This window comes from Sorghum bicolor, chromosome 7 (genome assembly GCF_000003195.3).
Source record: "Sorghum bicolor cultivar BTx623 chromosome 7, Sorghum_bicolor_NCBIv3, whole genome shotgun sequence".
NCBI classification, from domain to species: domain Eukaryota; kingdom Viridiplantae; phylum Streptophyta; class Magnoliopsida; order Poales; family Poaceae; genus Sorghum; species Sorghum bicolor.
Window position 1 is genome coordinate 17,071,881 of NC_012876.2, and position 15,314 is coordinate 17,087,194.

Below are 15,314 nucleotides of genomic sequence, written 5' to 3' on the forward strand. Positions count from 1 at the left end.
ACTATTATTTCATATAAAATGAAATGAAATATGAATGAAACACACACTCTCAATCAAAAAGTTTTATTTTATGGTTTTATAGACATTTAATTTCATGGCTAATAAAAAGTTGGTGACCATGTTAGAGAGTTTTATTCTATAAAACTTATTCTCACTCTTCTTAAAAATGTTATCATGCCACTAAAACTGCATTTGTGGTTGTCTATTAGATGTAGATTAAACTTATATGAAACTTTCGCCGAGACTAGCCTAAGTAGGAGTAGCATCGTTTATGTGTCGGAACCCTTGGGCTTCATTAAAGGCCTACTTGGTTGGGTTCCAATTCTTGTCCAATAAAAATTATGGCAAACCAAAACTATAAGTCATCAATTGATTCATTGCAAAAATTTGCCACATTAATGTTTATGGACAAAGTTTTGACAAGTCTCTAAAATTGCATAAAGAGAGAAAATTGCTTTCTATTATGCTTATAGCACTCAACCATGCACGGCTATAGTTTTCCCCACTTTGACAAGTTTGATTTTGGCAAGTCTAAGTTTTGCTTTACCATAATTTTAATTAGGGAAGAAATGAAAGCCAACCGAGAAAGTCTTTACTTTCTTTACTTTGAAATAAGCTCATCCATCTTGTATTCACTTGTGGACAAATTTTATATGTATCTCACACAAACACAATTAGTCCACCTAAGGTTGTCACTCAATTACCAAAACCAAACAATGACCTTTCACGTGTCAGAGGAGAGAGAGGAGGGGACTGGGTGTTGTGATGTTGCTAGATCGAGGTCCTGCGCATCGCTGCTACAGACCCGCACCTTGCACGCCGCTACCGTCGGTGAGGTATGCCTCCCACGCCACTAAGAGAGGGGGAGAGAGATCGAGTAGGGCGAGTGAGGGAGAGAGAATTGTGCGCCGTCACCTCTTGGTCGCTGGCTCGGGACGGGAGCGACGCTAGAAAGGGAGCGGCGAGTGAGGGTAGGGTTAAGTGTTGCTTATATATCAACCCGGTAGAATGGTAGATATGGGCTTTTTTCGGGCTAAGGGATTGGGCACTATTTTTTGAGGCGGGTTTTATAGTGTTTCCGCCTCGGAAAATAAATTTTTAGAGGTGGTTGCTTTAAGATAACTGCCGTCGAAAATAGTGGATTTTTGAACGCAGTTGCCTTAATACGCCTGCCTACATAAATTGATTTTTGGAGGTGGCCAAAAGTGCCCCGTAAATAAAAAATACCCACCTCCGTTAATCGCAAGTATTAACCGAGGCGGTTGAATTTTATGACTGTCTCCGTGAATAAAAAGGCACCGTCTTGCAAAATTATTTGTATATAAAATATCACATTTATATACATGAACATCACAAAAAACAACATAAAAACATCATAAAAATTAATAAAAAATAAAAAAGAAATGTAAAAATATAAAAAAATAAAAATAACAGTGAACACATAAAGCATAAATTTAAAATGAAAAAACTAAAAGAAAAAAATTAAAATATAAAAAACATGAATCAAAGAAAAATATAGTTAGAAAAGAAACATGTACAACACGCGGACATAAAAACAAATAAGAAAAGAGAAAAAATAAATATAAAATAAATATAAAAAATAAAACAATAATAAAAAATACATAAAACTAACGTGCATGGCCTAGTGCGGCTCAGCTCAAGAAACAAAATAGAAAGATAAAAGAAATTGGAAACAACTAACGTGCGGCCGGCCGTAATATGGATCGTCCGCACGGCCTTGCCATTTATAGTAAAGTGCAATTATTATATTACTTTTTTTGGCAAGCATGCTAATCACGCTAGCTTGCGGGCGCAGAAATATTTTCCCGCCAAATGTAACCAAAGACTCTTCACGGCTTGCAAAGCCCAGAGCCCCAGACCCAAATACTTACCACGGTTTATTGGAGGAAAGCAAATCAAGCCAGACATATGCTTTTAGGGACTGCATGTATTATACGTTCACAAAAGAGTAATGTATTAGAAAAAACACATTTACATCTGCAGTTTTCTAGAGCAAAACACTATACATCTAGTCCCTAGGAAATCATATATTTCCACATCTTTTCTGTACATGAACTTCATCTTTTTTCTCTGTACATGGCCTGCACCCTGCATGTTAAAAAAAATGGATAACATGTGTTATAAATTTGTTGCTGGATGGAGATAAAAAAGGATGCATATGTTAAGAAAATGAAAACCTTATATTGCCTATTTGAGAAGACATTATTATTCCTGAAGCTCAGGTTGTTGTTGGTAATGTTGTACTAGTAGATTGTATTTTCTTAGGAATTTAAGTGTTATTTATTAGGCAACAATGTCTTCATGAATAGGCAATTTAGCCTATTTTTACTATTAAAAAAGAAACAACATTTGTCTAGTTTTGAAGCATGAGTTTTGCGGCCGAGGAGCAATAGGAAGAAGGTTGGCTACTGTGCAAGATGCAGTGATAAATATTTTCTAGATAATTCATTTGAGGCCAAATGCAAATCCATATGCAATTTTTTAACAGCAAATTTTATCTTGAGTGTTAACAGAAACGAATCTGAGTGAACCACACTCGAAACTAGGCAACACAACTACTAGAGATGCAGCCCAGCATAATTCAATCTTGGTCTTTAGTCTCTTTCAATTTCTAAGATCAAAAACAGTGAAAGAGGAAAAAGAGCGGAAGGAAGAGACGGAGAGTATTACCTGGAGGTGATCTCGTTGATGGGCAAACCGTAGTCGTAGCTTGCTTGATGAAGATTGACCTGACTGATGTGTGTGCACTGAGCAACAAAGGAATGCCTGCTGGGGCGCGGGTTGGTAAATGTATGGCCTCACCGGGTTTCACTTCAGCCCTGCAACCATGGACAAGGCGTGGAGAAATAAAATCCATCAAACTCAGGCCTTGTTTAGTTCACCCTAAAAACCGAAAACTTTTCAAGATTCTATGTCACATCGAATCTTGCGGCACATGCATAGAGCATTAAATATAAATGAAAATAAAAACTAATTACACAGTTTGTCTGTAAAACGCGAGACGAATCTTTTAAGCCTAGTTACTCCATGATTGGACAATGTTTGTCAAATAAAAACGAAAATGCTACAGTATTGTTTTTCCAAAATTTTTTGGAACTAAACAAGGCCTCAATCAGCTCACAATCATGGTGAATCGATTAAGCAGCAACAACTTGAATCACTGCATCGCGACTTGCTTATGTTCCTGGAGCCTCTATTGGTGATGAGCAGGTTGCTGCTAGTAATGCTTTAGTAGATTGCATTTTTATAGGCAATTTTAGTGCCATTCATTAGGCAACAATGTCTTCCTAATTTTACAATTTTGGTATTCTAAAAAAACAAGTGCAGTGTCTGTGTTCATTTGCAACCCGCAGCCCCACCCCTAACCCCTGGTTTATTTTCAAAAAAAAAACATATCAAGCAGAGGCAAGGTGATGATGTCAAAAAACAGAGGTGATGTTTTCAAAGTAGGATGCTATGGTACATACACATATTCTAGAGCGCAACTAGCATTTTCAGCACCCATACAACATAAGGATTTACTAAATGTTGCCGCACAATCATTAATTGCAAGAAAACATTACAAAACTCAATCATAATTATTTAACAAACTAAAACATTAAGGTTGAAGTTATTCTGAATACAGCATGCCTGCCAATCTGCAACAGACTTGCCCATTTAGAAGCACATTGTTGCATAATAAATGGCACTTAAATTGTCTAACAAATGGCACATGGAGCAGGGCGTAGAAAGGACGGATGCTGGAGGGATGGGGTATGCTACCGTTGAAAACAAGTGTATGGAAGATGGAGGGGGCACCGCCACCGGAGAGGCTGCACAACCAGATTGGCTCCACAGATTCTAGGATACACCCTCAGCAATGTGAAATCTCATGTAGATTTTCTCATGAGCAAATTAAGTATCATTCATTAAGCAATAATGTCTTCCTAAAATAGGCGATTTATGTATTCTGAAAAGGCAAGTATAGTGTTTGTGTTCATTTGCAACCCACAGCCCCACCCCCAGTTTATTTGCAAAAAATACATAGCTATGTTTTTATTTTTTTATGCATCACATCTATTTATGTAATAGGCAAAAATACAGATTAAGCAGAGGCAAGGTGACGATGTCAAAAAATAAGTTATGTACAAAAGGCAGACTAGATTAATGACTCAACAGAATAATCAGCATAACAATAGAAAAAAAAAGAGAGAATGATCTATCAGTAATAATATGTCACCTGCATTAGTCAGCACCTCCCAATCTGCGCTTCCCTACTTGAGAAATGGAATCTCAAGCTTCCCCTTGTCACCTACACAAGAAAGGGGATCTCAGGCTTCCCCTTGTCACCCGTGCATGATTAATGTCACATAAAGAGCAGAGTAACGCTTGAAAATTAAAGGAGACATACGGTAAAAAGAGTAGAGGTTATAGGCACATTTTTATGTTAGACACAATGTTTTCTGGTCGGCTGGTCGATCCTGGTCGACCAGCCACCGACCAGGTGATTAATCGCGATTAATCAGCGACCAGGTCGATTAATCGACCCTGGTCGTCCCTGGTCGTCCAGGCATATCAGCTGGTCGACCTATATATATACCTCTATATATACACTATATTATACACAATAAAGGAAGCATCAAGACTGCATTACTGTAAACTAACATTCCTCTTCATCTTCAACTCTTTTTGATGTAAACCAACATCTCCTTCTTAACTATTTCTGGAGAACTGGGACAACCAACAGCATCTCCATACCCCCACATATCTGCCCAATCAAAAAAGCCCAAAAACAGAGCACACAACCTGGTCATCCATGTCCTAATCGGGCGATTAATCGCGATAAGTGGACGACTAATCGGACGACCAGGTTTCTGGTCGACCTGGTCGGGTCGGACCTCCTAATCGAGCACTCCTGACCGACCAGGACGATTAATCGCGATTAATCGTGATTAATCGGACGACCTAAAAACATTGGTTAGACACAAATAATTGCCACTAGATTACTAATAACATGCCCGGCTAATGATATTAAATTGCTTAACTAAATTTACATGCGCATTTTTGGGTGGTTCTCAACTGCTCGTCTACACTTTCATATAGCCTGCTGCACACTCCAATTTTTCTGCAGCAGAAATTTAAGTTTCATTTGTTAGGCAACAATGTATTCTTAAATAGACAATTTATGTATTCTGAAAAAACGTCCAATGAAGTTTTGTTGTAATGTTGAACTGAACAAGAATTCATATGATCATCTAACCAACTACAGCTTATGATTCTCACATGAACAAGAGTAAGTAATTTTCAGTGATTATTGATCTTAGATGCACATTTACTCCAATACGAATTGCAGTCTAAGGAAAATTAAACATCCAAAAATACAAAGATACTAGTAACAATTCTAAAATTGAAAATAGGCACACAGACAAAAAGAATAGAATATATGTACAATATCAAGCGAAATGATTGATAGCGATCAGATGCTAAGAAACAAGATGCATAAATCAACCCGTTGTAAGGGTTACAACATCACATCGAATTCAATCCTCAACATGACAAATGCAGCAAATGGGTCGAACTTGAGGTTGATTGAAATTTCTTATAAAAACAGAACAATTCTCCACTGCTAGCGATCCACAAAATCTATGTGAAAACAGCAGCAGCAATTTGCACTTTTCCAACTGATGCGATTTCGATCACCTTCTAAACCTGAAATTTCACCTGCCAAACTGGCCTAAAAAATCCTCACTGCACCTTAGCTACTGATCTCCGCAATCGGGTAGTCGGGTGCCAAGAGTCTCACATATGGAGCACTACCACATCATATGAGACAACATGGTGGGGGACATATCTAATCGAAAGTGGGGGATGAGGGTGTCACCTACTGGACACATGTGGGAGGAAACTAGATGTCCACGGCGAGGATTCTGACATCCTTGCGCTCCTCCATCTCAGCGATCGAGAGCCCACCTCCTCCGCTACCACCGTGGCGCCTTCGATTGCAGCCGCGAGGTAGGCCGGCCACCACGGGTTGGATGGTCCCGCGAGCAGATCCATGCCGCCCCAAGCTCCTGGCCACCACTGCAAATACGGCGCAGATCTGAGGTAGATAGCAAATATCTTACGTTAGGGTTAGAGATCTTGGTCGCACAGCAGGAAGGTGAAGGAAAAGGCAAGGGCGGACGAACCTGGTGGGTGCTCGTCGCCGGCGAACAGCCAAGGGATCGATGAACACCTGGCGTAGGGTTGGGGCAACAGTCCCCAATCTTCGACGGATCTGCCATGGCCGGTGCGGATGGGGGTGGCAAGGAGCTCGACGCGGGCATGGAGAGGCGGTGGGGCGCAGGCGTGAGGAAGTCACCGGGGAGGAGCTCGCGGTCGCCGGTCACCAGGGGAGAGAGAGAGAGATGAGAGCAGAGAGACGCGGGGAATGAAATGTTGAGGACGAGCACCTTACGTCCAGTGGGATGCAAAACACTGTGGGTGGGATTGGAGCGTGCGTGCGACGGAACAAAGACATGGCCAGCCGGTAACAAGTCATTACCAAAGAAATTAAAGAAAAATGACATATAAATACATCTATCTATAACACTAGCATACAACTTTTTGATAGTAATCTAATTTTTGAATGGACTATGAAAATTATTTTTGTGAATATGGTACATAGCAAATACAGTTTTTATGTCACGAGCAGACAAAAAAACTAACAAAGATATTTTGAAAATTGTATTTGAGTAGGCACGACACAAACACGAGCCGGCGTGCTGTGGTCCGTGCTTGGACCAAAGACTTACCGTATCAATACCGGGACGAACCAACTTACCGCAACTGCCATGAATTAGTACATGTCGTTATACTCCTTTATTGTTTGTCACGTAGGACTAACTGTTGATGTGACAGGAATAAAAGAGGAGAGAAAAACAATGTGCTATGTATTGGTTTTGGACTTTCGTTGGACACTATAATAGTGTGTCATCCTATTACACATTTTTTGTGTCAATCCAGTGTTCGACCGGTTCTCCATTAAGAGGAAAGGTAACCAAATCTTATAAAGACAATACACAGAGCTCAGCAGTAATCCTTAGATTACCAACGAAATCCCACAGTACAAACCAACAGCAAGAAACACGATGGGGGAGATCCCCAACACAAAATCCCAGCCGACTGAGCCTAATACATGAAAACAACACATTGATAGCAGTAGTGTAGTGAAACCACATATGCGACGAACAACCTCGGCGGCAAAGCATCCGCCAAGGGCACCAGTATGACGACAATGGAAAAGCATCCGCTACAGAAGAAACCACGGCGACAAAACATTTACTAGAGGCGACAACCATGAAAGCGGCAGAAGCATCAGCAGATGGGGGCCATCACCCTCACAGTAGCAAAGTATCTACCTAAGAGGGGAGACGAAGGGATGATAGCAACAAAGCATCCGCTACAGAGAAGCAATCAACGGCTGCAACACCAACCAATTACTGGACAAACCAAAGTGAAGAGTAGCATGAAGCACAATCAGGCACACAACATCACAACAAGGAGCAATTCCAAGCAAGGAAGCTAAAGGAGCAGAAGCACGACAGCAGGAGCCCTTCAATGACTCCTTCAAGAAGAGAATTGGTGTCCACAGACGCCATCATCGTTGATAGAAGCACACTGAGACTTTCATCCTTGAACCATCCATGGCATGAGCAAAAGCTTCGATGATGCCCTTCAGGAAGGAAAATGACACAAACAGCGGCACCACCACCGGACTAGAGCAAAGCCGGGCAGGGTGTTCACCAAAGCATGGTTTCTCCACACCATAGGAAAGGGGAGCCACTGTGCCTAGGGGCGCCCAGGATGGGGCTGCGGCCACGCTTCTAGCAATGATGGGACCCGTGACAGTGACAAAATGCAGCCATTGCTAGGCATGGTACCACACCAACGAAGCCCCAGACGCTAGATCCACAGTAACTGCACGCCCAGCCGGCCACTGGGCCACCAACCGTGCAGCCAAGACCGAGATCCGACCGAGCCATCAATCTAGCAACCACGCCCGCGAGATCCGTTCCCAGTGGCCATCCACGCGCGAGATCCGGTGGCTACCACACTACCAGCAGTGCTGCCAGCTGCGAGATTAGCCCTGGCAGCCCACCAAGCCACCAAACCCGCCCTGTAGGCCACCGCATGATCAGTACAAGAGAGGGCGACCATCACCATGCCTAATGTCCCCAAACCACCAGATCCTGAGAGGGGAGGCGCAGGATCCAGCCTTGGAGGTCCTAGATCTACCTCGCCAGCCACGTGAATCACCGAAGTTGAAGGGGTAGGAGGGGTGGTAGAGGAAGTAGGAGAGGTATGGAGGATTGCGGACAGCTGCCTGTTTCTTTGGGCTGCCGCCACCGTACGATGCTATTACACTACAAAAGAAATAATAGTGTCATACAAGCACTGAGGCCTTGTTTAGATCCAAAAACTTTTTGGACTCGATGCAATGGGGAATCTTGAAAAGGTTTTTTATTTCGGGTCTAACTAAACAAGGCTTGAAAAGTTTTTTGATCCCAAATGTACATGTACGCTACGTGACAGTCTTGGATTTTGGAGTACAACATCATCTATTAGGCTATCATCTATTAGGACTAGCCTGAGCTACAGACGGACCTCAAGCATTTTTAGAAAGAAAGTATTTACTGTGCTGCCTGCTTACCAATGCAGACCATGTTCTTCTCACCAACGTGACCTTATCAGCGATACCTGTACACATGAGCATAGCCTGCTGTTGACGGTCCTTAAGTACCAAATATAATCATCAAATAAATAAAGAAAAGGATCCAAATGCAACCAACACCCAGACTTAGGGATTTATCTGATACAATTCCACGAGTTATGGTGTTTGTCTATTTCTGCAGGGGATTATCAGGAAATATGGAGGAAAGGCCCACATGTTGGGTTTACATAGAGATATTAACGTGCCGTGCAATTTTCTATCATCTAGAAGACTGCAGAAGCCACGGGAATGAACGGGAGGCCGAGCAGGCCTGGGGACAGGGCGCCCGCCCTCCCCCCTTGGGCGCCCGCCCAGGTGCCTCAGCCAATCAGGCTCCACCTCGCAGATTATGCTCCATCGACCTAAGGGATCAAGGAAAACCGTGCGATTAAGGTCGGTTTGATCCGACGGCCCACGTTCATTTGGAGGGGCTATATAAGCAGGCCCCCTGGCCCCTAGAGGAGGCAATCCTCATTATTCATTAGAATATTTTCCAGAGAGGATTCAGAGAGAGAGGTTCCTTAGGGTTCCCACCTCATAGGGCTTAGCATCCAATGTGAGAGTAGAACTAGTTCTACTAGATTGAGAGAGATAGAGTGGAGGTGTAGATTGGAGGAAGCCCGGCCTGTCGGTGTCTACTCCGAGGTTGTACCTGCGGGATCAAGTCTCCTAACCCGAGGCTTGCTCCTAGGATTCTTCAGTATTTCGATTTCTAAACTCTAGTAAGTTCTTTGTTTTATTGTTCTTTGGTTTATGAGTTTACTTTGTTCTCTTCGCGTAGAGTTTAGAGTAATCATCTCTAGCGTAAACGTGGTGTTTGGGCTAGGATACTCATAGATATCCCCTATCTAACCGGACCGTGGTAGTAGCGAGGAACGTGATATTTCTGAGTTACCTTTGTAGCCCATAATCCCGTTAGCAAGATCGATAGGGTTTAAAGGTGCGGGTCGAACATCCTTTGTGGTGTCTAGATTCCGTAAGCCTCCCCAATAGAATATTAGATCATCCTTACCAAGGTTAGAACGAGGGTACAGTTGTAGTTTTCTCTATACATCGCTCACATCGAATCATATTGTTTGTAGCCTAAAGGGTACTAGCAATAGATTTGGTTAGTCAAATGCACGCTTTCTCCCAGTGGTAAAAATATAAATACGATACTCTGGATAACCTCTCGGGTGAAGTGCTCACCAATATCCGTGCGCTTGCGGATCATTTCCTGATGGCGTTAACAAATATCAACACATGCTGCATGTCCAAATGGGCGTTGGATCAGATTGACACAAATGTTGTCGCTCTTTCCTATGGGCTAGCACAGAATGAATGACCGGTGGAAAATGCAAGTTGGCCTAGCCAGTTGTCTGCCGGTCGACTATCTTTAGTGGTCTGGGCGTTCTCGATCTGAGATTCTTCGGGTTTGCCCTCAGACTCCGCTGGGAATGGTTATCGAGGACCTCAAGCAATGCAAGCTGGGCAAGGCTACCTGGGAACTCAGAGAAGTAGGTGATTGCTATGGCTGCAGTGAGTATGACAGTCAAGATAGGTGATGGGGCATCTGCGCGCTTGTGGACAGATAATTGGGCACCGGTTGGGCAGCTTTGTCACTTTGCTCCACAACTATTTGCTACCATATCCAAGCTATTTGCTACCATATCCAAGGCTAGTAGGAAGCGAACCATCAGGGACGGAGTCTTCCAGCACGGATGGGCAAGAGATATTGTTGGGACACCAACTACTTAGGTACTCTATCAGTACTTACGGGTCTAGAATGTTATCCACGCCTTGGTGCTCGACCCGTTGTAGGAGGACAAATTTGTTTGGCGTTGGACGGTTGATGGCAGGTACTCTGTGTCCTCGGCGTATCGAGCTTTCTTCGCTGGGTCTACATTACTCCGTAGCGTGAAGGAATTGTGGCGGACAAAGGCCCCGTCGCGGGTCAAATTCTTCTTCTGGACGGCTCTGCACCATCATTTGTGGACTGCAAATAGGCGCATGAGGCACGAGCTGCAAGACACGACGATTGCGTTCTATGTGATCAGCAGCCTGAGACCACTGACCACCTCTTTGTCGCGTGTGTCGTTGCGCGCGAGCTATGGGCATCGATGTTAGCAGCCTTAGGACTGCTGCAACTCACTCCAACTACCTCTGATGAACTTGTGTCCCGGTGGCTTTCCAAAAGACTGAGGATTGATGAGGCTGCACGGCCGGCTTTAGATTCTATAGTCCTGTTGATCTCATGGATTTTGTGGAAGAGAGGAATGATAGAACCTTCTCACAAACGTCGAGTGCCAATGATGCCTTACTGCAGAAGGTCCTCAAGGAAGCTACTGACTGGGTCGTTCCTTTGTAATCAAACTGTTTTTGCTTTGCTTTAGCTAGATTGTGTGTGGTAGCGACTTCCTGGCTGCTCGCCATCAAGTAGCCTCCGGTTGTTGTTGTTGTGAACTTTTTCTCTTAATGAAATACAGGTGAATGGCCCGATCGCGAAAAAAACTTCTATCTGCTATCCATGCATGCCAGTACGGGCGTACCGCTCGGTCTCGGATGGTACAGTCTTTAAAGCGTTCCTCAGGCAGCCATGGAAATCAAATCCATTTTCATTTCTCCTGAGCTTGGCTAGCGCCATGCTTGTCTAGGCTAGGATTTGGTGGCCCTTTTCTCTCTTTCGCCTCCCTCTTCCTCACTTCTCTCAAGTAGCGACTAGATACCTCGTGACGGTGTGGTTGAAGCAGGTTATCGTCGCCTCCGTGGTTGGGGCCTCTCTGCTACCCCGCCTTGCCAGTGTGTAGGGCCGCCTTAGATCGGGCAATATCTTCCTCTTCTCTGAGCTGCTGGTGGCTGGAGCACTTGGTGCTCTTCGACACTAGGTCTACTTCCCCCCTAAGGCCGTCACCAGCTTTCACCTCTTCACTGCCTCCTGTCCCCCCTTCAGCTAAAGCAAGGTGAAACAAACCTTCATCCCTCCAGGAGCTGCATTTGGCCTCTAATGTGTAGACTAGCTTTTAGTAAAATTTGTAAACCCTATTAGGTGTTAAACATCCTTTGTTCTTCTTCTGTATTTGCATGCACTATCAATGCATGAGCTACCAGGCCCATCCATGGTAGTTGATGGTTGGGACACGTGTGCTGCAGCCAAACAAACATGAACTCTGCACTAGGCCCAACTGGCCAATGAAACAAGCATGCCTCTTTGCACAAATAAAACCTGGCTCTGGCCACCCTGACAGGCCACCATGGTCCACAAATAAAACCTGGCTCTGGCCACCCTGACAGGCCACCATGGTCCAGGCAACCAAACAGCTAGCCAGAGGTGCACCACTAGACCACTACAGAGCCACAATGATCTGGTCTGGTTTCCTCGACACTTGCTAATTGCTGCATGATCCCACTTGCGTGAAACGTTGGATGCAACAATAGCTCCGCAGTACAAGCCACTCAAGGCAGTTCGATCCTCTTGACCTTGAATGTATTCCAAACAATAGACTATTTCATCTCCTAATCCTAAACCAGTTGGTCAATGCAACGGAAGATATTATTAAAAGGTCTCCTGAGGGCATTCTGAAGATACTTATTTATTAAGAGTAGCATGTTACAAAGAGCTCAACCACCTCGACTCAAATGGTTTCTCAGTGCCACTCAAATATGCTTTCTTCTTCAGTGCCTTACAACATGAACTAACAAGCTGAGTTCCTGTGTAGATAACATAATTATTAAAAGGGCTATTGCTTGCAAAATATACATTCAGACACAAGTGCAATGGACTGTGATGTTTCACTCCTGCGCTTTTCTTTTAGTTGCCCACGGAGGGGGCGTGCATAGTTTCTTCATGACATCTGGGTTATCAAGGCCCTAGGGACATAAACACACAAACAGGAACTAGAATCAATCCAGAAATGAAAATATCTTACTACAAAAATGGTACCATACGACACAAGATATGACATCACCTTGAACATCTGCCTTAGCTCAGCTTCCTTAGCTTTCACCTGTAAAAGTGGGGAAGAACACGTGTAATTGAAACTGAAGCAACAAAAATGTTGAAAAAAAGAAAAGCTTCCCAGGAAATAAATCATCATACATATTTATCATCATCCTCCTCATCCTCATAGTCCCTCTTCCACTTTGCAATGAATCCAAATGGCAAACCCACATTCAAGTGACCAGCAGTGTATCCAACAGAACTGCTAGGGTGCTTCATACCAACATCTCCATGTTTGGTGCAACCAAAGCAGGGACCTTTATTTAAAAAAATAAAGAGTTAACTGCAAAGGAACCAACCAAGCACAAACAAACAATAATGTTAAAGGTAATACAAAGTCACTATGCAATCATTGTTGTGCATTAACCAGCTTGACATATTATAAATAAATAATAAAAAGCTCCCGGATGACGAAGGTGGCACACATGGAACAGGGGCAAACAAACGGTCAACACAGTAAGGATCATATGCTACAGCCAGAGATACATTACAATTACAGGCAGATAAGTTGAAGTTAGTGCGACCAAATAACTGAATTTGAACAGTACTTAATTTAAGATAAAGAGTATATAATACCATTGTCATCCGGATTAACTGCGCAGAAACAGTTAGCCTGCAGTTCTATAAGCTTTCCTTTTCCGATAAATTTCACTTCCACAAAGAAAAGATTGTCCATGCTCAATTCATTTGGACCAGCCCCTTTAATCTTTGTTTTGAAATTGAAATGATAGTACAAATTCAGGTTCTCAATAATTGACTGGTAGTGTAAAACGTCTTTGAGTTCGTGTGCAAGATCCTGAAATAAGAAGCATGGGTCAAACCAGCAATTGTTGCATTAATGAGCAACAAGACACAGCCCAACAATGGTAACAAGACACACAATGAGGGCAGAAGGGAGAGCAAACCTCGAAAAGATTATGGTCCTCATTATACTTGTCAACTAAAGCTTGAACAAGTTGACGCATTTCAGATTTCTCAGTTTTTTCTGACATTGTACGCCTCTTGACTGTGCCATCAGGCCAGTAAAGGTGTCCTCTTATACCCTTATCTTGCTTTTCACACCTAATTTAGATGAGAACATTCTATCTCATCAGTAGATTGCACTTTCTCAAAAGTGGAGAACACAAAGCAATACCAAGTACTCCCTCCCTGTCCAAAAAAACAGTACTATTCCATACAAAATGATCCAACTTAAAATTGTTTGACTTAGGACAAGGCTAGAATGACATTCTTTTGGGGACAAAGGGAGTACTAGGTTCACTAGTTCGCAAAGGAGGTTGTTGACTAGGATCTACCTCACATGGATCATGGTAGTAAATAACAACCGACAGCAAAATGATACAAGGTTGTTCGTATGCAAATATGCCTACAAATTCTCAAGTGCAATATACCTTCTTTTAAAGAAAAAATGTATCCCACTTCAATTTTCAGATGGCCAACTAAGTGCGCTGTGATCACACTATTTTGACCTGTTAACAGAACATATTGTTTGCCTATAACCACTTTGTTTCGTACATGAGAAAACATTGTTGTATGGTAGCACTGTTCTTTAGCTGGTTGAAGGTTAATTACTAAGTGCAAAAGAACAAGTGGTATATGGTACACTAGTACTATAGCATCTATCTGTGCTCTGTCAATTTTTAAACAAAGTGGAAGTTCGATCTTCTGCACTATTTCAACAACTGTCAAATAAAGTTACAAAATGCTCTCATTAACTTTTGGTGGTTCCAAAAGAGGAATTCTAAGACTAAGAAATATATGCTGATATTTTTCAATCTAAGATTAACTTAGTTTGGCCATAGTTTTTTTTAATTAACTGTGATTATCTTCTGTGACCTAAGCCATTCAAGAATGTGGCTACATAGCTTTTTTTTTTAACATAATCAACTGCAAGCATGCACACAAAAAAAGGGGGAAATCCAAATCCATAGTGCAGGCGAGACAACTTACATCTTCGGATCTCGGCGGGCCTCAAGATAGCGATCAATGGCCTCGGTGGTTTCCGGTAAGCTCTTAAATGGTCCACCCACATCAGGATATGTATGGAAACATCCCTCAACATCGAGTCTGATATAAAACCGGCGTCCCCAATCACGCCGCAGATGCTCCCATAAGCATGGCTCTGGAGACGAGGTATGGCAGCGTCCTGATAGCTGTGACACCTGAGCTAATGCCTCTGCCTGCATCTGTGCAGATGTAGGCTTAGCCTCATGCTCCTTGTCCTCCCGGCACCTTAAAAATATTATCATCATGTTTATCGAAGTTGATTGAAAAAAAAAAGACCAACAGAGGCCAGAAATCCCACAGAAACACAGGAATCTATCTAATCTAAACGATAAACAAGAGGAACTATTCGATTTCGATACACCTATCTTGCCAAAATAGAAGACGCATGATGAGGGGAAGGACATACGAAGAGTGGGGGCAATCTTCACCAGGCTCTTGACCGCGGAGGCGGCGGCTTCGGCGGGGAGGAATGGAGGGCGGTGGGGAGCGAGAAGGGGGCTAGGGTTTCGCGATTTCCTGGGGACGGGGACGCCGGGAGCCCGGGACGGATCGGGAGAGGCGACCACCTCGGCGCGAGCG

General features: G+C 43.3%; 1 protein-coding gene across 1 annotated transcript; it reads right to left on the reverse strand.

Moving 5' to 3' along the window:
* LOC110437343 lies at positions 12,264-15,308 on the reverse strand. The gene is made up of 7 exons (XM_021465761.1): positions 15,164-15,308; positions 14,679-14,960; positions 13,634-13,790; positions 13,305-13,524; positions 12,828-12,985; positions 12,697-12,735; positions 12,264-12,598 (listed from the first exon to the last, which is right to left on the reverse strand). The coding sequence occupies exons 2-7, from the start codon at positions 14,912-14,914 to the stop codon at positions 12,521-12,523; spliced, it is 888 nt and encodes a 295-aa protein (XP_021321436.1). The 5' UTR covers positions 14,915-14,960; positions 15,164-15,308; the 3' UTR covers positions 12,264-12,520.